Here is a 21,129-nt window from a genome sequence, read left to right as displayed (position 1 = left end):
TGTATAAAAAGCAGTTCCATCTACATGTGGTCTTTTATATGCCTTAAAGATCAGATCAGATCCGTATTTTGGTAGCAATATCTATTTTTAAAATGTTTTTCTTATTTCTCTATGATAAATCATATTTATATCTTGTATTATTTATTTATTTATTATAGATAAATACAGAACAGTCATGATATTTTGATTTTGTTCAGTACATGAAAATATTCTATTTCCATGTATTGATTTATAATAAAATCTTAAGACATCAAATTCTTTTACACAATAAAATAGTATCTAAACTTAATAAATTATAATTATGAGTGCATGAAACAAACCAATAAAAGATATTTCCCATAAAAGAATATTACAAAAAATGCTAGAAGTTCTGTACAAGTACAGAATATACTTTAATTTTAGTACAGAAAAATTAAATTTAATTGCAATAGGAGGGCTAGTCCCCTACAAGTATCGATATATTTTACATCAACCAGAAGATATATAAGCAAATTTTTTCTGGCTTTATCTATTGCATTTTCCCTCTGATATAACTTCATAATATTTATTAAAATATTTGTCATATTTCATGAAATAGGGACATTTGTTATAATTTAGAATTTAGCTCAGATAAATTAACTACCAATTTTTAAATACTGTATGTTTAATAGGACATATAATCCCAACTTGGATTATATTTTATCCTCGGTCATTATCTATTGTAGAGCACACCCAACTGCAAGTTAATACTTACAAATAAATTCCACTTGTTCTGGTAATCCAAGACTGACATTTTATCATCAGAAATACTTGCTGCATATTTCTAGGACCATGTGCTGATTCACTGGCAATTATACAGTACAGCAGGCTTAATTTGGAATGCACTTGTCATTTTTGTAAACTGTCTTAGAAAATATCATCTTTCAGTAGTGATTCATAATTTTGTTGTTAAAATGGTATCATATGAAAATTGTATAAAACAATGAACATCTGATTTTAAGCTGTTAGTCTTGCTTACTGACTCTGGTTATGTGGGAGTTTTAAGAAACAGGTGACTGATAATCAATTTGCTATCTAGTCGCCATAATGTATCAAATGAAGGCTCAATCTTATTCAGAATAGTTTTCACTTTTGCAAGTCAAGGTTTCTTTCAACATAGCATAAGTACCAAACTATTCCAAAGACCCTTACCTATACCAAGAGGAAAGCAACATGAACCAAGTAAATGAGTTTCTTACAAAGCTAGAAAATGAAATATCTTCCTTCTTGGATAAATGATAGATAGCATTTATTCAATTTGTATAGTCACCTGTCTTAAACCAATGACTTGCAGTAATACAATACATAAAAAATAAAAACTAGATACAATTAGCAGCCAAGTGATACTATAATTTATTGGTATCAACATAATCAGTAAACTGGGCTTTTCATATACTCAGGATCCCAGGCTTGAGCCCATAGTTAGATCTTCAAGATCTTCCAAAAGGCTATCCTAATTTCTGGAGGGAGAATGTTCCAGAGGGGAGAGAGGCTATGGCAGAGAAGGCATGACTCCTGGTCCCTCCTGGTTAATATGCTTCTTCGATGTAAAATAGTGAAGCGTCATTTCTTGGATGTAGTTAAATCAACATAAACACTTCTTAGTGTGAAATATATTTCAGCAGTTTCATAATACTGATCATTTAAATGTTTTTGGACATGTGAATCCTAGTTTAAAGGTCCTAATTCCAGCTAAACATTTAGCACATATTTAATTTTCTTATTGAAATAAGTAAAATATAATTTTAGATAGCATTTATGCATCTATGCATATACACATGCTCATACATACACATTGCCATTATCTATATGTTTTATATGCATGTTTACACAAAGCTAAGTATTAGGCGCTAGAGTTTGTGCATTGCATCCAAATTATTATGAGATTCACTGAAATTTTATTCTTTTTAACTGATTTACTGAGTTAAAAGTAAGACACAAGTATGAAACTGATTTATCTTCTGAATCAGTTCTTAGTTATTATTTTAATATCTGCTCATTTTTCACTGTGTTTGAATTATTTCTCTTTAATGAGGTAGTAAAGTAGTACACATTTCTGTGACCAAAGTGCATATCTCTAAACAAATAATTTCTATTCAGTTATTAATCCACTGATTCTGGAGCACTGTAACAATTAGTGATGCCTACTCGTAACCATATAACCAATAAATAAGAGCCCATTAACATGTATTGCAGTGCAAGGCTATATGCATTTATATGGAAACTCAGGTTAATTAACTCAATACAAAATTGTATTTTTTCCTTCTATAAGAAAGCTACAAAGCAGCTTGAAAATGCCATAGAAATTTTTTTACAAGAATTCATAAGATTTATAGTATATAAATTGAATTCAACACAGCTGTATCCATTTTTTTACTTTACTTGCCAGTGTTCCCTCATTTCCAGATATATAACTAAGTATAATAGTATTATGATAATAGTTTTTTGTTGGCTCCATGATGTTTATGTTTTGTACCAGATCTTAGTCACTGCTTAGGATTATGTCTAATATATCCTTTCTGGTTTGTTCCAAAACCAACTAATTTATATTCTAACCAATTTATAACAACCAATCTTTTTACATTCCACATATATATTAAAAAATAAACAAACTTTTTTGTTATGGCCAGAACATGAATATACTAGACCGCTATTATGGCAATTAAAGTATCCAATTGTTACAAAGGGTTTTCATTTGCATGATTTATTTCAACCTCTTGACACTAATCCCAATATTTCATTCAGATGGTCATCAACGTATCTATAGATTTACATTTCTGACCAGTTATTGTCATGCAAATCCTGGTATCACAATGTTTTGTAATATATGAGATTTTATAAGCTCCTTGGCATAAAAAATAACATCCTCCTAATTCTCCCTTCCCATGATTGTATTCACTGACTTTTTCCCATCCCACCAGTTTTCCTTATAACCATTATACTTATGTTCTTGTTCACAATTATGTACTATAATCTTCCATATTGGATTGAAGATTTCTAATTTGATCATACAAACAGCCATACATTATATTTTTTTTCAAATGTTCTTGGCATGAGCCTTTTTCACAATCTTTTATTCCTTCTCTGACAATCATGACTATTCAATAATTCCCTTCCAATATTTGTATTTGTACTCCTTGTATTTTTTCCCTGAATTTTTTTTATTTTCCAAACAGTCTGTTGCATGTTGGCTTCTCCCCTTTTAACTGGAATCCATTAAAAAGCTGCTTTGCTGCTTTTTTAAATTTTCTGTTCCACAACTCAGTTCCATTTTGATCTGACTGATTTTACCTGTATCATTTCCTAGTATTATGATGAGTCTGGGGATGTGACAGCACTCCATGAATACTTAAGTAAAATATTTTAATATTATTGAACAGACTTCAATAATATTAAATATGAGGGATTTTTATAGGTCTTCACAAATGCATTTAAGACTTGGCTCTTTCTCCATGACTTTGGGTGAGGTTAATTTGAGTCTCAACTGGTTAAGTTGAAATATATTTTAGTATGGCTGCCATTGTATTGTTTTTAGTTGGTTTTAATATATTTTATTGTTTTTCTTATGAAGTATTTGTTGATTGTTTTTCTTATTTGCTGCAATGTTTGTTTTGGATGGCCATATTAATTTTATCAATCAATCAATAGCACCTCAAGATCTTTAAATAATTTGGTACCATATTTCTTGTCTTGGAAATTTTACAAATAATTTATAATATTATAATTATTTTGTATCCTATTCTTGTGAACTAAAAATTAGATGATATGATCAATCAATGAATAAATTAGAAACAAAAATAGATACAAGTATGACACACATGATTTATTTACTTTTCAGGAGGGTTCTATGGACAGTTTGTATGAACCAGTTAAAGAAAATCAAGAATTACAAGAAGATATTTGCATGAGTAGCAGAGCTAATACACCAGTAAGTGCTTTGGTCAAGGCAGATTGACAGAAAGGTTTCATTCTTTCATAAGTGACTTATAAAATACAAAGACGACCATGTTGCAGCTAAAAAAAGGAGAATATTGATATAAGAATATTGTTTTTGTTAGACCTCAAGTGAAAAACTTTTCCAAAAGAAAGGAGAAGTAATAGAAAAGGTATGAACTTGTGATCCCTGGTCAAAGAATTCAAAAAGTGTCCTTTTGAGTTATTCTGAATTATAATGGATGGGCTGTCAGGACGTTCTCCCTGGCTTCTTTTTCCTGGGCTCCAGGGAGGACATCTTGATATGGGCATTACCTGATAATAGAAGGTAGTCCCATAGATAAAGTGTTCTAATGCATAGTCCTTCTAAGCTATCTAAGTGCAATTGTCCAATCAAGATATAACCAAGGCATTAGTGGCAGTGATCAAAGTCATTCCTGATTCTTCTTGTCTCCATGGAAAAATCTGGTCAGGATATTCCAACAGCAACAGCTTCTCTAAATTTCTATAAACTCATGCTTGGGTTATCAGAGATCATATCAAGATAGGCTGCCCAGAATAGATTTAGTTTTGCCACAGATTTCTGAATGAACATTTCATATTTGCTTTGGTAAACAGCAATTTTAACAAAAGTATTAAAAGAAAAAATAAAATGGCAATTATACAAGACAAGCTTGTTACTTGAATTAGTTTAAAAAACAAAGATGAACAATGTTTTATTTAATTTATGCTTAGGTTCCTAAATCAGTCGAAAATAGAATCCTTATAAATCAAGCCTCTTGCTTCACGCTTTTTTAAAATCTTTACATATAACAAAAAAAGAACAAATGAATAATTGGTAGAGATCCTTACAGATCTCTCTCTCTCTCTCTTTATACACACACACACACACACACACACGTGTGTGTGTGTGTGTGTGTGTGTGTGTGTGTGTGTATTCAAAGCTGTTCTTTGAACTTGTTTTGCTAAAAGTGGAATAAAAATACTTTAAGTAAGCAAATCTGCCATACTTTTGTTTTTGGTGCTTATTATAATTCTTTCTCACTTGTACTATCCAAAATATCTCCTTTATCCAACATAAACATCTTGTCCTGGTGACACTTATATTCCAGTATTCTTCTATTTTGATAAAGTAAGCACAGTTTAGAAAATTAAATATATATTCCAAACAGCTCCTCTTCAGACTCTTTAGCATCTCAATTTAATTTCTATACCTTATCCTTGGACCTCTTTATCATTCCCTTATCCTTTGCAACCAAGACTGGGATTTCTGCAGCAACCCTGCTGTCATCATTTTCAAGATTAATTCTAATGTACTTACTTGAGATTAAGTTGGATCAGAAAGTTAATACTAAATAAATGTAGTAGGATCTTGATGCCAATTTTTAAATTTAGTTAGTCAATGATATCTAGCCACATCAAAAGCAAATTATATTTAGGAATATGCATAAACATTAGGTAAATTTGTATAATCAACAGGCAAGCTATGTCTTAATACTCTAAAATAGAGGAGGAAAATTATAGTTAATTTGGATGCTATATCCACTTTCTACCAGGGAGTCTGGCTGAAGGTCTGCAGTATCTGCCTAACAGGGTATATGATATCAGATGGTTTTAAAGATAGGAGATCAGACTCTGAACCAAAAGTTCCACATTTTGGCTAATCAGGGTACTATGCAGATTAATGAGGAGAATGGCTTCTTATCTTGCATAAAGATTTTCAAGCAGAATAAATTTGAGGAATTATTGCTGCCTTGTGTATATATTGCTGCCTACCATTCATCAGTAGCTCTAAACTTACTGAGATTTCTTATATTCTCACCTCATTTTGCTTTTGATCAGTAACTAATTAAATATTATCACTTGGAAGATAAACTAATAGTATTTTTTTTAAAAAAAAATAGAAGGTTTTTTAAAGAACTATAAGGATTTTACCCTAATTGAATACAATTTTCTATTCAAAGCTACATCTGTGACCACATATCTTATATTGCAGGGGGTTGCAATGAGAAGCTTTGTGGCAGATAGTATAGAATCTGCTAAGAAATCAAAATTGTGGAGCTTTCCAAAGGAGGGAGAAATTGTTCTGAGATAGGGCAAAGTATAGCTGTGAATGTAAAGCATTCAATCAGGCCATGATATGCAGAAGGGGGAGAAGTTCATTGGGAAATAATAGGTTACCATGGCATGGGGGGGACATTAAACAAGTCAAAATATCAGATGTGACCATATATTCAGACACAAGACTTAAAGCAAGGGAGAAACTTCATAAGGAGTGTCGGGCAAAGACCTTTATAGCTTGGCTAACGTAGAGATGAATATTGTATTTCACCTGTAAAAGAGTGCCCAGTACATGTTAGCAGAAGAAAGATTAAGGACTAGAGAAAAAGGAACATATGAAATTTACAATGGCTAGCAAGGATGGAGTTGAAAAGGATCGAATAGCCAGAATGATGATAGAGACAAAATGCTCCATGAGAAATTTGCAAGACAACTATGGTTTTAAAGGAGGAATATGGGAATATCTATTGTGTCTTAAAACTATACTGACTTTTCAGCTGTTGAACATGTGAGAAAGAAAAAATGCTTTCTCTAAGTGAGCTTCTCAAGAGTAAGGAATTTCTTTCCATTCATTGAGTATTTACTGTGGCTTGAAGATAGCTATGTAATGCTGTCCATTAATATTGTAAATATTGGATCTGATTGCAAGTAATAACATTATTACTGTTCATAACCTAGGGCAGGCATGTCAAACTGCCAAAACCGCACCCACCCTATTGCCGGCAATGGGGAAAAAGTTGCGATACATCGCACAATGTGATACATCGCACATGACGTCATGGGTTTGACATGCCTGACCTAGGGTATTCTTTTTACTGGATGCCTCAAGAGAGAGGAAAATTACTTTCAGGTACCCTTACTGAGAGAAGATTTAGTGAAAGTCTTGAACTGCTAAAAGAAATTCTGCTTGGGAAAAGCAGGATGAACTGCCACAAGTAGTAATAGTAGTGGTAGTAGTATTCTGGAAGTATCTTTAATACATAAACCTGTACTCTAATAGGAGTGTATTTTCTCAATATGCCAGTGTTATTGACTTTAAAAGAGTCAGAGTTTTCTATACTTTTTAATTACCATTCTACTGGCTGTCTAGACTTTTGCAATCCAGATCTAGCAGTCTTTGTTTTTATGAAGGGAGCACATATCTTCCAGGCAGTGGTGGGATTCAAATATGTGAACAACCAGTTCTCTGTGTGGATGTTGCTTCTGGAAGTTCATTCTGGGCCTGGGCAACAAAAAATTAGCTACTGGTTCTGCGAACCGGCTGAATCCCACCACTGCTTCTTACTAAACTTGTCCAATAGTGAAATATTTGAAAGTTGCATTATAGCAAGGTCTGTAGAATCACAATTTCTTAATTCTGCCATATTGTACCTAAAGGATGTGGTCCAGTTGTGCTGAGATATTCAGTGTGATGAAAGAATTGAAAAGAAAACATATAGTACCAATAGATTTTTTTTAAAAAAAGTGAAACAGTGCTGACATTTATATTTTAAAATTGGTATTATATGCTTTGATTTTTCAGTAAATATAAAAATCCACCTGTTAAACACCAGGAGGTATTTTCATCACCCTGTCCAATCACAAACTCATTTGACAAGTGCCAACAGGATGGTAATAAATTGGTGACACTGAGAACTAAATATGAATACGCTTAGGGGGAAAAAAAATCAAGTTGGTGGATTAAAAAAAAATCAGAAAATACACCCCAAAGAAGAACACACTTTCATAAATCTTAGTAAGTATTAAATGTGCTCAGTACTGACAGTAAATTGAAATAGGAACAAAAGTTGGGGGGGGAGGACAAAAGAACTGATTATTCATCTGTCAGGAAGTAAGATATAGCATTGATTCATTCTTTATATGCTTTTGTGATTTTGTGCCCAAACATTTGCTTAAATGTATTCTTTATGAGTACTGTTAGGGATAGAGCTATGCCAGCTTTTAAAATATTTTGGAAAAAGGATTTCAGAGCTCATATAAGTACATAACCTCTACTATTTATTAAAGCTGTCTCTCCCTTGTTCCTCTCTCTTCCACTTTGCTACAAAGCTGAAAAAATATGAGGTTGCTTTAATGGATTAGGACATTAAATCAGTCATATTATTAATATAACTCTTAAAACATCGGCATCTTTTTATTCCAGGCTTCTGCAGAAGCCTGAAAAAACAGGCAGCTGTTTTAATGAAAGATTCTATATTTTCACATGTGTGTTCTGAAATACTTCCAACTATTGTTGAATTTTGTGTAGATCTCTATTTCCTTCCCTACTTTTGCATTATTTTAATTTTTCTTTATATTTTATATTTTATAAATTAATAAAAATATTAGGAACAAAAAATTATTCTGTTAAAGAAGCACTTTCTAAATAAATTTTAATTATTATTCCTTCAAACAACTTGAAAATAACCTTTTTTCCTTCTCTTTTTCTCAAAGGAATGTGCTAATGCTGAAAACACAGCAATAAAAGAAAGAAAGTAAGTGGAGATCATTTGCACTGGATTGTTCCATTTGGTATCTTAAACTTGTTCACTTACTTAGCCTCTGTTCTTTTTATGGAATGTGTAGACATTATTTCGACAAGTGAATTTTGAAAACTAAAATAAGTGCTCAGCTCACTGTCAGCTTTCTACCATTTTGTTTGCAATTATAAACATTTGTTTTCATAGTTTTGGCAGCATTACGTACTGCAGTGACGTAATTATTACAATTACTTTATACAATTCAATGCAGGGGCTGAAACAGTGTTTCAAATAGTTAATATTAATCTGATTTTGATTTACCTAAGTAGGGCTACCATGTCTAGGCTGCAAAACCTGGCTAAATACCACATGGCATAAGACATACACCTTTTTGTATCTTTATGCTGCTATCTACTAGTTGTTCACATAGTAGACCCTATCATTTAATTTCAGATGAGTATGTGATAATAAACTATTTCTCAGCAAACTTCTACCACGATATCAATAAACTGATAATCTTCTGATAAGTTTTCCCAATGCTTTTCAACTAAACACAAATCAGTTTTCAAAATGAACTGAGATTAACTGTCAAGCCATTTTATTTTATTAAGTAGTGACTTTGTTTGGACAAAGTGGTTAAGTCTTAACAAATAGTAATTGCTTAAAATGCTGTTCTGAAAGTATTGAAGCTTGTAATACTATTTTTTAAATATGTCCCATCTATTTCCACTAAAATCTCATCTCCGACATGGTTACAAATAGATTCATTCTGAACAGCAGAAGGCGCTTTAGGCCTTCCATTGGGGGTGAAAAGAAGAAACCCTGGCTTGGGCATATAGTTCAGCTGGGGAGTGGAAGGATCTTAACACATTTGAGGAATTATTCAGATAGTGAGGAAGTTCCCAGAAATTCCCAGGGTAGAAGAGTTGTATCCATAGCTTGAGAGGAAAGTTTTATAGCATTGCATCTATTTTTCATGCTGTCGGTTGTATACAAGACTTAATCTAATAGAGTGGTTAAAGACACTGAGCTAGAAACTGTGGGTTCTAGGCCTGCCTTAAACACAAGAGAGGCAGTTGCCAGCAGTCAAGGCTAACCTGAAGGCACATGTGTGCAGGTTCCACTGTAGATGTCATCTGTGACTCCTCCAGCAAAAGTGAGGTAAAGCATGTACCTAAAATCTTAGCATTATATTGAGTTAGAAAGAGCAATGGCTTGATTTAGATTAAAGCAGCTTCCTATGTTATTAACACTATAACTAAATGAAAACTCAAAAACATTGCAGTTAAATAGCAGACGTAATATGAATGTACTTCATAGTAAGATGTTAAAATATTATTTTCTGTTTATTACATATAAAAATGATCCTCTTCTCTTTTGTATCTAATTACTTTGTAGACAGCATAATCTGAGGTGAAACAATCTGTCAGATGTTTAGCAGTCAGAGAATGATCTGACCATGATAAGAAACAGATGTTAATATCCTTCCGTCTCAGAACATATCACTCCATTCTGTGATAAAAGTGAGGTGTAACATTTGGCCACCCACATGAGTCAGGGCCGTGATGATTTTGAAATAAACCAATGGTTGTCATGGTAACTATGAATACCTGATATAATTTATGAATTTCTGATTCAATGTCAGTAGAAAAGCTTGACATCCGCTATTATCTGTAGTACACTGCTTCTGGTCACATGCACAGTCTCCCAAAAGAAGACAAAATCTACTTCCCCTATGGAGCTGCTGCCTGATGCCAAATCTAAAACCCTGATGAGGAATCCCCTTCCCTTTTACTCTTATGGGTCTTGATTGGTGCAAGCCAGACTTAAATTCTCATCCAGGACTTGATAACAAGCAAACTTGACATTAAATAATAGGAGTCATAGCACAGGGAAACTGATTACCTGATAAACTGCCTCCTTAGATGATAACAGTGAACTGAAAGTTCAGAGTATAAGCTTGCCTTTTTGGTCTCTGCACATCACTATCTCAATCTGCATTGCTTGTTCGAAACCAGGATCCTTGGTAGTAACAATTCCAATTATCCATCCCATCCAGTGGTGGGATTCAAATATGTGAACAACCAGTTCTCTGTGTGGATGCTGCTTCCGGAAGTCCATTCTGGGCCTGGGCAACAAAAAATTAGCTACCGGTTCTGCCGAACTGGTGCAAACTGGCTGAATCTCACCACTGATCCCATCCTATCCCCCAGATCCTAAGGGGTTGCATTTACCAAAGCACAAAGCAACATATACATTCCCAATAATCCAGCAACACAGTCTATTCCATTTATCCCCAAGTTGGAGAGTTTCACTGCAATAATCTCTCTTCCATCCTTCTGTTCTGTACTTCACTTCTACTTTTGCCCTCTGCTTCAACCCAGTAAATAGGATTGCATCCTTCACCACACATGAGAACATCAAGTAGTATAGACAGTGTATTCCAAAGTAATGTAGCATGCATAGTTCTGCAATCCAGCAGAACTATGTGTGCTGCTCAACATGTACTGCCTCATTCTGTCTAATCATAGGATTGGCCTATCTTAGTCTGATGCTGGAAGCTAGCCATGCTCTGTGTGTTCAGTAAGAAATTCAGCATAGGCAGTGCAGAATAGACATTAAAATAATTACTTGGATTGTTGACAAATGGGAGAAGATATTTGCTATTGTCGAATTTTGAGACCCTTGTATCAATATTCCAATCCAATTACTAATCTGCAGTCCAGGAAAAAAATGCTTTAATGCATATTAAGCTACTGAGCAGCAAACTATAACCACTCTACTGCAGGTATCTCATATCAGATAATATTATTTTGCTAAATGATGTAGCGGAAATTATTTTTGTATTAAAGTGAATGAACTCTTCTCACAGCATACATTGCATAATATAAGTCAACTATTTATAAAGAATGAAGTGGAACTCAAATTAATTAGCTTCTTCCTAATTATTTGGCATTTTTGTCAATTTATAATACAGGAATAGAAAAATAATTTACTCATCCAAAGCTTTAGGATAAATGATACAGTCCTTTTACAAATTTTCTAGGATATGCATTTTTGTAGGTACGGCTTATTTAATCCAAAAGGTCATGGTGTTTAAACTGTACAATGTAATATCAAGATAGCATAGTGAAATTCTTCTTTAAATTTCAGAATAATTAAGTGAATGTTATTATGGCTGATTGCATTGTTAGCCAGATGTTTAAACTGGATTTGGCATTTTTATTCACCTATCAAGTCCTTCCCAAGTATTATTATTATCATTTTACTTTCCTTTAGGTTCATCCAGGAGCCATTGTCAGAAAATGAGGTATTTGGTCAGTAATTCATTTTTTTCTTCCATTTTAGATGTTGTGGGTTTTTTTGACATGCCATTGAATAAGCATTCCAAACCCTTTAACAAAGTGGATGCTAATTCAGAAGTCTACTGATTCAAAATTATATCAAATTTAAGTTTTAATGAAGTTATGCTCCCCAAAGACACAAGCCTATATCTATATCTTGGGGATGGGGGAGAATCTTCTTCGGTTCATAGCTGTTGCTGGAAGAACAAGTAGAAGCTTTGAGCAGTTTCAGTTGATGTACTAGTTGTAGCCCTATGTGGATCAGGAGGCACTGAGTATAATCATTCAAGCCTCTGCTAACTCACAAATAAATTATTGCAATTTGTTCCACATAAGGCCACATAAGGCTGTGTTGAAAATCATCCAGAAAAAAAACAACCATGTGATCCAAAATGCAGCAGTCTACAGGCTAACTGTGCAGTCCTAGTGATTCTCTGTTACTGATACAAAAACTTGCATTAGTTACCTGTGAGTTACCAAATGCAATTAAGCTGGTAGCCACTACCAATAAAGCCTTTGTGGATTGTGGGCTCACAAAGGAAGCTTCTGCTTGCCTAATCCAGAGAATGACTTGCCTCCAGAAACTGTAGTTTTTAAGAAGAGATTTTGTCTGAAATGTTATAGGGTTTCCTGCTTGAGCAGGGGGTCATACCAAAAGACCTCCAAGGTCCCATCCAACTCTGTTATTCAGAAGCAAATAATGTCTGCTGAAGATCTCTTCCTGCCATTTGTTATTTATTTACTTCATATACATGACACTGAGTAGCTAAAAACGAAAACAAAATAAAAGCAGTAAAAACACAACCAGTAATTAAAAACATAAATAACATAACACAGCATCAAATAGCAGCTAAGAACAAATGTAACACTTCACAGTATAACCAAAAAAGCAGACTTTCTCACATTATGAGGGCCTCAAACTTAAGAGCAAAGACAGCTTTTTTACTGTCTTGAGAAAAGGTAGCAGAGTTGGGACAAATCTCATCTGGTGTGTGTGTGAGAGAGGGGGGGAGAGGGGGGAGAGAGAGAGAGACAGAGAGAGGATGATGATGATGACAACAATGATGACAATGAGTGACAGGGCAGAAAAAAACCTTCCTTATGGGTTCTGATACTCTCTCACCAGAAACAATGGAACAGTTAAAAACCATTGGGAAATGACATTCTCATAAGTAACCCAATCTCAAGCCATGATGGTCTTTGAATGCAACTGGTAGCACCTTGAATTGTACCTGGAACTGTACTAGCAGCTACAAGATTATAGTGCAGAGATGTCACATGTGCCAAGCAACCAGCACCCATAACTTACCATGCTACTACATTTTGCACCAGCTGAAGCTTCTGAATACTCTTCAAAGGCAGCCCCAAAAAGCACATTGCAGTAATCCAATTAGGAGGTGATTAAGGCATGACTGACTATGAACAGGGCTTCCTGGTTCAGGAATGGGTGCAATTTGCATACAACATGAAGCTTGTTCAAAGACCCTTCTCTTTGAACAGGAGTTATTAGTGCAGCTGAGGCCCCAAACTGAGCATAGGATCTGCCTGAGACAATGCAACCCCATCCAAAACAAGAGATGGAAGGTCCTAAAGACTAAAGAGAGTCCTAAAAGTCAAAGCCACTTTGTCTTACAAGGGTTCAATTGAAGCATGCTGTTCCCATATAGAAAAGTATAGACTCAAGAGATCGAAGCTGGACCTCTATAGCAACACTCAGACAGCCTGACATGGAAATATGTAACTGGATATCATCTGCATCATCTCATCCCAAATGGATAGATGATCTTACTCAGTGGCTTCATATTGATATTAAACAGGAGAAGAGGAAGCACCAAGCCCTGTGACATCCAAATAGCAGGGGCTGCAGGCTTGAGCTATCATCTCCTATTAACTCCCACTGGCCCTGGAGGAAGGAAGAGAAGCAGCACAGTATGTTCCATCCAGAACCTTCAAAGCCAGTCCAGAAACATGCCATGATCAATGGTATCAAAAACGGCTGAGAAGTCAGGTAGAGTAAGGGCAAATGCAGTACTCAATTCCCACTTCACCGGAGATCATTATTATCTACTAGTATCTTACTCCAATACCTGGACCTGAATCGTTAGAGTCCAGATAATTTAGAATCCTTTGAAACTATTGCACAACCACTTTCTCCATAATCTTTCTCCAAAAGAAAAGTTGGAAACTGGACAAAAAATTATTCAGTACCTTTTGGTCCCAAGATAACTTCCTAAAGAGGGGATGGATTACAGATTACCATCATCAAGACTCAACCACATGTCACCCCGGGAAGCCTTAGTCAACCAGGAACAACATGGATCTAACACCAAGGTAGCTGAGCTACATCTGTCAAAACCCTGTCTGTTTCAACACATTCAATAGCAACAAACTCTGCCCAGATACCTAAGCCAAATAACTAACCCTTCCACAGGACCTACTACCAAGCCAAAGTCCAATATAATGTGATTCTGATGAACTTTATTAGGGATTCCTTGCAAATTCTTTACTGCAATCCTATAGGTGAAACACCAAATCATTCCCACCCAGGAGGATCTGAGTTATCCTAAACTAGACTGCCAGGCAGAAAAATATTGACATTCAGTACCATTACCAGCACAACATAGGCCTTAATAGCCATCAAGGTATGATGGAGGGAGATCAGTAGTAGTCACCTTGTTTCACACAACTTGTCCGTAAGGCTAGGGCAACCATTTTTTCATGGTTTTTAAAAGGTGAATAAAGACTGGCTAGTTTGGAAGGCTTTGGGAAGTTGAATATGCACCATGCTCAGTAACCTAATAATTGGCTGTACTATTTAAATAGTATTAATAGTGGTCATAGATGATGATCGTGATGGTGATCATGACATAATGATTCTCCCTTTTGTTATGTTTACATCATGTACATTGCCTGGAAGGGGGCACAATGGCTCAGCAGTAAAAGACACTGAACTTGTCAGCTGGAAGGCTGACAGCCCAGGTTCAAGACCTGAGGGTCACGTGACAGGATGAGCTCCCATTACTTGCCAACCTACTTAGCAGCTTGAAAGCATGCAAATGCAAGTAGATAAATAGGTACCACTTAAGTGGGAAGGTAACAGTGTTCCATGTGCCTCAATGTATAGTCATGCTGACCACATGTCCATGGAAGTGTCTACGGACAACACTGGCTCCTTCAGCTAAGAAATTGAGATCAGCACTGTCCCCTAGAGTCAGACACGACTGGACAAGGGAAACCTTTACATGGACACCTTTTAAATTAAAGCAATTAAATATCTAAATAACTGTCCATATATTTTTACTTGCTAGCCCAAACAATAAACATTATTTTTGCAATTCTGGTGCAATTTCTGCAATTCTCAGTGAAGGATGTTTAAATTATAATGTTCAAAAACATTTTGTATGTTGACAGCTTGCTTTTACAAACTGATAATTTTCTATTCATTCCAAGCCATGTGGCTGAATTGATCATAAATTTTAAAATACAGGTTTTGCTGAACACAGATATATTACCCATAGCAATCCATCATGAAAAGCCTATTGAACACTGGATTTTGCAGTTCAGCAGGATTTGCATTCTTTCAGATTCTCCTAAATAGGTGACAGTGAGCGGATAGCATTCACTTTAAATGTCCTTTCTAATAGTACAGTTATAAATTTTTCTGCACAAAATTGGCATATTTCATGACACAGTATTGTGTATAAACCATAAATATAAAGTTATCATATCATACAACATTTGGTTCCTTTTGCTGCAGCTAATTTGTCTGCTGGATAAACAGCAGCGTCCTTTATTTGCTAGGGAAGTATTTCATGGATAACAAAGTTCTAGAACTGCCTAGCATAACCTAATTATGGGGAAGAACTCTCTAAAAAGCTACTGGGTCATGCTGAGCTATCATTCTGCATTCGCTACCAAGTTTTGCTCTATAAGAAATGATTTGCAAATTTGCAGAATTATTCATAACTAAGCTGCATCTGAATGCCATCAAAATGTTGTAAAGTTTCTCTTCTCAAAAGGCAAATGTATATTAACATAACGGTAAAGGAACAGGTTACACTCAGTTAATTTGCTTCTGGGGAGAATGTAGAATTATGCATATTAGTGTAATATCTTATATTTTGGGTTTTAATTACCCATTTTATTGTGGGGGAGAAATAAATGCTCATATTGCATGACATCTACAGTATATATTTATTGCCCAAAAAAACCCCTTTCATGAAAAAAGTAGTCACGAATGTGACCAAACATGAGTATGAATGTAGATTAAATGTAGATCTAAATAATGGCTGTAAAAGTAGTGAAGTAGTGAAGTGGTAATAATCTTCTGCACTCTTTGGATTTGCAGTATATTATCAAGTGGTCTTTTTAAGATCACTTCCTTAGTTTCGCTATTTTCCTTGCTCCCTTTTCCAAATTCAACTGATACAAGAATTAATGCTTGATCTCATTGGACACTAGAATCTGATCATTAAAATCTAATAAACTCTAATCTAGTTTATTCATAATTGATGTAAAATAGTTCTGTCATAACAGTTCCCTTATCTATGATTATATAGCTGATAGAGAAGTCTGACCTGCCAAGCACTCCAAAAGAAATCTGAAGGAAGCAGATTATGTGGGCTTTAGGGTTGCTTATAATAATGAGACGGTTTTAATTACATTTGTAGGTGACCTCTTGTGGGATCATTTCATTCTGGCATTCTTTGATCTCTCAAAGGCTACCAATCATGGTATCAGTATGGTTATTCTTCTGAGGACAGTTCTGCTTGGCATTGATAATGGTAGAAAGGTCCAGTTCTAAGCTTCTGCTTTTGAGAGGATGCTGGGCTCAACTCTTTCCCTGCCCTATTTAACTTCTACATGAAATCACTAGGTAGGATAATTTGTCAGCAGAAAGTCACCTATCATGTGATATCTGATGATCATACAAATGATGTTCCTGAGATACTATCTCAGTGTCAGGAAGCCGTGCAGATCTGAATGGATAGGAAGAAGTTTCAATTCAACCCTAATAAGAATGAGTGTGGGTTTTATGGTCGTTTGTATCTAGTAAACTTCTGTCATTCATTCTGGGTTTGGTAACACTCCCCAACACTCCCTTCTGGATTTAAAGCTCCTACTTGAGAGAAATGGGTAGCTATGCCTAGAAAAGTCTTCGCACAAATATATCTTGTGCACCAGTTGTGTCTGTTCCTAGATCAGGAGTCACTGCTCATTATCATTCATACCCTAGTCACCTCTGATAGAGCTATTGCAACACAGAACATTCAAAAACTTCAGCTGATTCAGAATGTAGTGGCATATGCAATATTGTGTACATTGATGTAAACACCATTGTTTTGTGAGCTGCACTGCTGCAATTCAAAATGACATTGATGAGATAACTGTAATAACACACCTGATATGTTTTGCTAATAAGCAAAAGTGTTTAGAACAGGGTTGACAATTGAGGGTTATGAGTGCAATTCTGCCTTCCAGTCTTCTGGATGGCTGCAGGAGACTGTGACAATGTCACAAAGGGGAGGATTTTGCACAAGTTGGGAGATTTCAAGAGTTGAAATTCCCATTTTGCAAAATCTCCTCAAATATAAAGAATAATCCAAATCATGATACTGATTTTCTGTCCAGAACAATATGTATGATAACATGACATAGTTTTTGAAGCATTAAAAAATGACAGTGGAAGCAGTTTGCCTCCTAGTGGCTAGGTCTCAATCTTCCTGTTCCATCCTTAATTCTGAAATAATAAATATGTTTAAAACTGGATGTGTTGTCATGAAACTTCAATACACAGATTTTTGAGGCTGCAAACCAATGCTGGTGGTCCCATTGAGGCCATGGCTTGTGCAGCTTTTGCAGGATTTAAATCAGCCAATTCTATCAGTGCTTAGTAAAGGCATTATTTTAAGAAAAAAAAAACTGGATTACTTAAATCCCAACAGAATCAAGAACTTGCTTTAAAATATCATTAAAATCACACAGATGACAATCTCCAGAAATAGACTGAAATATTTCTCATATCAAAAGTGTATTATACTCAAGGAATGTACACTACTGAGCAAAAGTAAAGGCAGAGGATAAAAGGAAATAAAGTTAAATATAGTATACAATTTACTATACCTTTGTATTTATTTTCTTTAATTTCATTCATTAATGTATGATTGTTGTATTTACTCCCTTCATACTCCAAGTCACAATTTTCCCTATGTTGTGCTCATGACTTTAGTCAATTGATACTTTAATATGTTTTTTTAGTAAGACAGAGAAGGTGCAGTTAACCAACCAACTCATAGCAACAGAACCTGCAGCATTCCTTACTATGCTAAAGCACAGTTTGGATGCATTTTGGCTTGTAAAGTCAAGTTTAACCAAAGCATTTGGCTATTCTATGCAGTTTTTAAATCTAAAACTACCTTACACATCAACATTCTATTGCCTCATCTCACCCACATAGCAGGTACAGGCAACTGATACACTTAGAATATATTATCATCACGGTATTTTAAGTGCTGACAGCAAATCACAAAAAAATAAGCTATACTTGCAAAAATAGATTATATGAACATAATAATTCAAGGCGAAGCAGGAAATTAGACTAAAGCCACTTAATAAAATCTTCTCCATTACATCTTTTGTTTATTGTTTCAGTTTTTCTTTATTAACAGTTTTATAAAATGAATATTTAAATAGAAAATATCAAATATTTAATAGATAAGAATACATTTCTCATAATAACCTTTTGTAATTTTCATCCTTCCTGGACAGAAAAAAATGAAGATTTTCTTATAGAACAAAAGTCTTACCTACTACAAGAATCAAGGAAAGAAGAAACAGCATGCCATGTAAGTCCTTTGTCTTAATTAGGTTATATCAAATTAAGATTTTTTTCTATCTTTGAGAAATACAGTTAATTTTCTGCAATTTGAAACAATACTGTATTTAATAATGGGGTTATTGTGACTGATGTGCAGTCAAGATTTGGATGTGAAATGAAACTCACAAATCTATGGCCTTTTTAAAATTCCAATTTTAAAAGAATATTTTCCCTCTTTGCCAGATATATGTCTTGCTGTATCTACAGCACCTCATTGGCAGAGGTGGTGATGATGCAATCAGGATTTTGGATCTGCCTGTCTCCTATTAATAGCCCAACTTTTTTTTTCAGATTTTTTTGTAAGCCTGAAAAAATGTCATTGCTTTAAGGAATACATTTGCATAAAGTAAGGTTTTATGGGCTACAATGATGAACGGAAGGCTGCTGTGCAGACATGATTTCTGAAGCACCTTTTCTGAATTATTTTGAAAAGCTCCAGACTGCTAGCCATAAATCAAGATTATGGCAGATTTTCCTGATTACATTGAGTCCATATGTTGGTTTTTAGTAAGATTTTGAAAATAAACTTAGAAATGAGTTTTTGGACAAAGCAGTCATCTATTTACAGGCAGTAAGGAGTAAGGAGGCAGGACAACAAACAAGCCAGGCGGCATTAGAATCAACCTTTTTTATCACATTTGGCTACAGTGCTGCTTGCTTTCCTAATTGGAATCACAGGCTGCAAGGCAACATGCCAAGTGCAATTTGGAAGATGATCAGACTGGAAATGGACTTCAGAATGAGACGGGAAAGCAAATGGGTCAGGTTGGGACAGCATTGGCTTGTGGATGGTGATTGCCAATATGTGGCAAGCTTTATTAATTTTATTTAGTGAGATCTTTTATTTTATATGGATTTCAGGTTTTTCAGCCTATAAACTGGGGTGCCATTAAATCAGCGGTTCTCAACCTGTGGGTCGCAACCCTCCCTGCGCCACCCAGCCCACCTCCCTCATTGTTGGAGGCTGCCTTGGCCCTCTGGCACCCAGCGAGGCCCTGGGACTGGCGGGCAGGAGCAGCTCCTTCCCGGCTCACCGGGCTCCGGACCTCGGAAGAGGCCAGATGGCGGTGATGCCCGCATGTGTATCGGAGGCCAGCCGGCCTGGTCAGGAGAGGAGAAGCATGACCCAGCCATGCCCCTCTCGTGTGCAACAAGTTGGGGAAAGGTCGTGGCGGTGAAGGGCTGCACAGCATGGAAAGGGGCTGCGGTGACCTCGCCGCTGCAATGGCGCTCAGGAGGCTGGAGGGGTGGGCAGGTTCTGGGGGTGGCTGGGAGAGGGCAAGAGTGGGGAATGCTGGGAGTTGCAGTTCATCACCATCTGGAAAAACATGACACTCCAAAGATCAATCAATCCTTCCTTCCTTCCTTCCATCCAACCATCTCCTTCCCTTCCCCTTCAATCTCTCCTTCCTTCCTTCCTTCTTTCCTTCCTTCCTTCCTTCCTTCCTTCCTTCCTTCCTTCCTTCCTTCCTTCCTTCCTTCCTTCCTTTTCCCCTCAATCTCCTTGTTCAAGGTAATGTGCTGACACTGTAAACTGCTTAGAGAGGGCTGTAAAGCACTATGAAATGGTATATAAGTCTAAGTGCTGCTGCTATTGCTAATGCTACTCAGATATGCATTTATTTCTTTAGGTTACAGATTCGGATGAAAATCAAGCTGAAACAATGGGAACCTTGAAACGGTTGCAGAAGTTAGTTCGAAATAAGAAAGACAGTATACATAGTTTGGATGACATGAAGCATATATTATCATCCAGTAAGTAAAATGATTTCATTTCAATCTATAAGAAATTAAATGTATTCATAAAATCCATTTCAATATTCAACACAAATTTAGAATATAGCGAGCAACCCATGGACACAGTTCAAATAAAATGTTAAGCAACCAATAAGATTTTTGCATTTTTGTTAAAAGCAGAAAAATAAAGAAAATGCATCCAAAAGTCTTTCTCTCTGCAAATAGACATAAGTTTTTAAAAAACTACCAGCAACAACATGCAAGCATTCCCATCCCAGATTTACAAACTAGGTATACCATGCAAATAAATTATAGCTGAGAAATAAATATATTATTTATTTTACAGGAAGTATAGGTTGGTCCAGTCGAAACTGATTCTGAGCTGTATGCCACTCCCTCTCCATAACCCTGATTAAAATACTGAATTTAATCAGAAAATCGAAACCATAACATAACAACAAAAGATTCTGGGAGTAATTGCAATCAACCACCAAACATCAATTAAAACTTTAAAACACTGTGTAGAGTAGTTCCAAGTAAACTCAAAGTATTATGCATGCAGACAACAAGTTTTTCAACAGAACAATGTGTGACATTTGTTGTAGAAAATACCTGCACTGATATTTTCAATTTATTTCGGGGGAACTGACTTATCTTTTCACTTTCATGACTCTCAGTCATCCATGTAAAGATTTATTAT

General features: G+C 35.4%; 1 protein-coding gene across 6 annotated transcripts in view; it reads left to right on the top strand.

Annotated features, from left to right (window-relative positions):
• Nucleotides 1-21,129, top strand: part of SAMSN1 (SAM domain, SH3 domain and nuclear localization signals 1) — a 125,282-nt gene that overhangs the window by 46,965 nt on the left and 57,188 nt on the right. For 4 of the 6 annotated variants that reach the window (XM_039337239.1, XM_039337237.1, XM_039337241.1 and 1 more), the window contains exons 2-6: nt 3,857-3,946; nt 8,446-8,486; nt 11,751-11,788; nt 18,584-18,660; nt 20,324-20,447. In XM_039337239.1, coding sequence (XP_039193173.1) covers nt 3,866-3,946; nt 8,446-8,486; nt 11,751-11,788; nt 18,584-18,660; nt 20,324-20,447 — 361 coding nt within the window. In that variant the 5' untranslated portion in view covers nt 3,857-3,865. Of the gene's footprint in view, nt 1-3,856; nt 3,947-8,445; nt 8,487-11,750; nt 11,789-18,583; nt 18,661-20,323; nt 20,448-21,129 lie in introns of those variants that run through there. The other 2 variants (XM_039337242.1, XM_039337240.1) reach the window with 2 other exon arrangements.

The sequence above is a fragment of the Crotalus tigris genome, unplaced genomic scaffold, assembly GCF_016545835.1.
Source record: "Crotalus tigris isolate CLP2741 ecotype Arizona unplaced genomic scaffold, ASM1654583v1 scf7180000017672.2133156, whole genome shotgun sequence".
NCBI lineage: Eukaryota > Metazoa > Chordata > Lepidosauria > Squamata > Viperidae > Crotalus > Crotalus tigris.
Note: the sequence above shows the minus strand (reverse complement) of the source record. Positions and strands in the feature narration are given on the sequence as shown.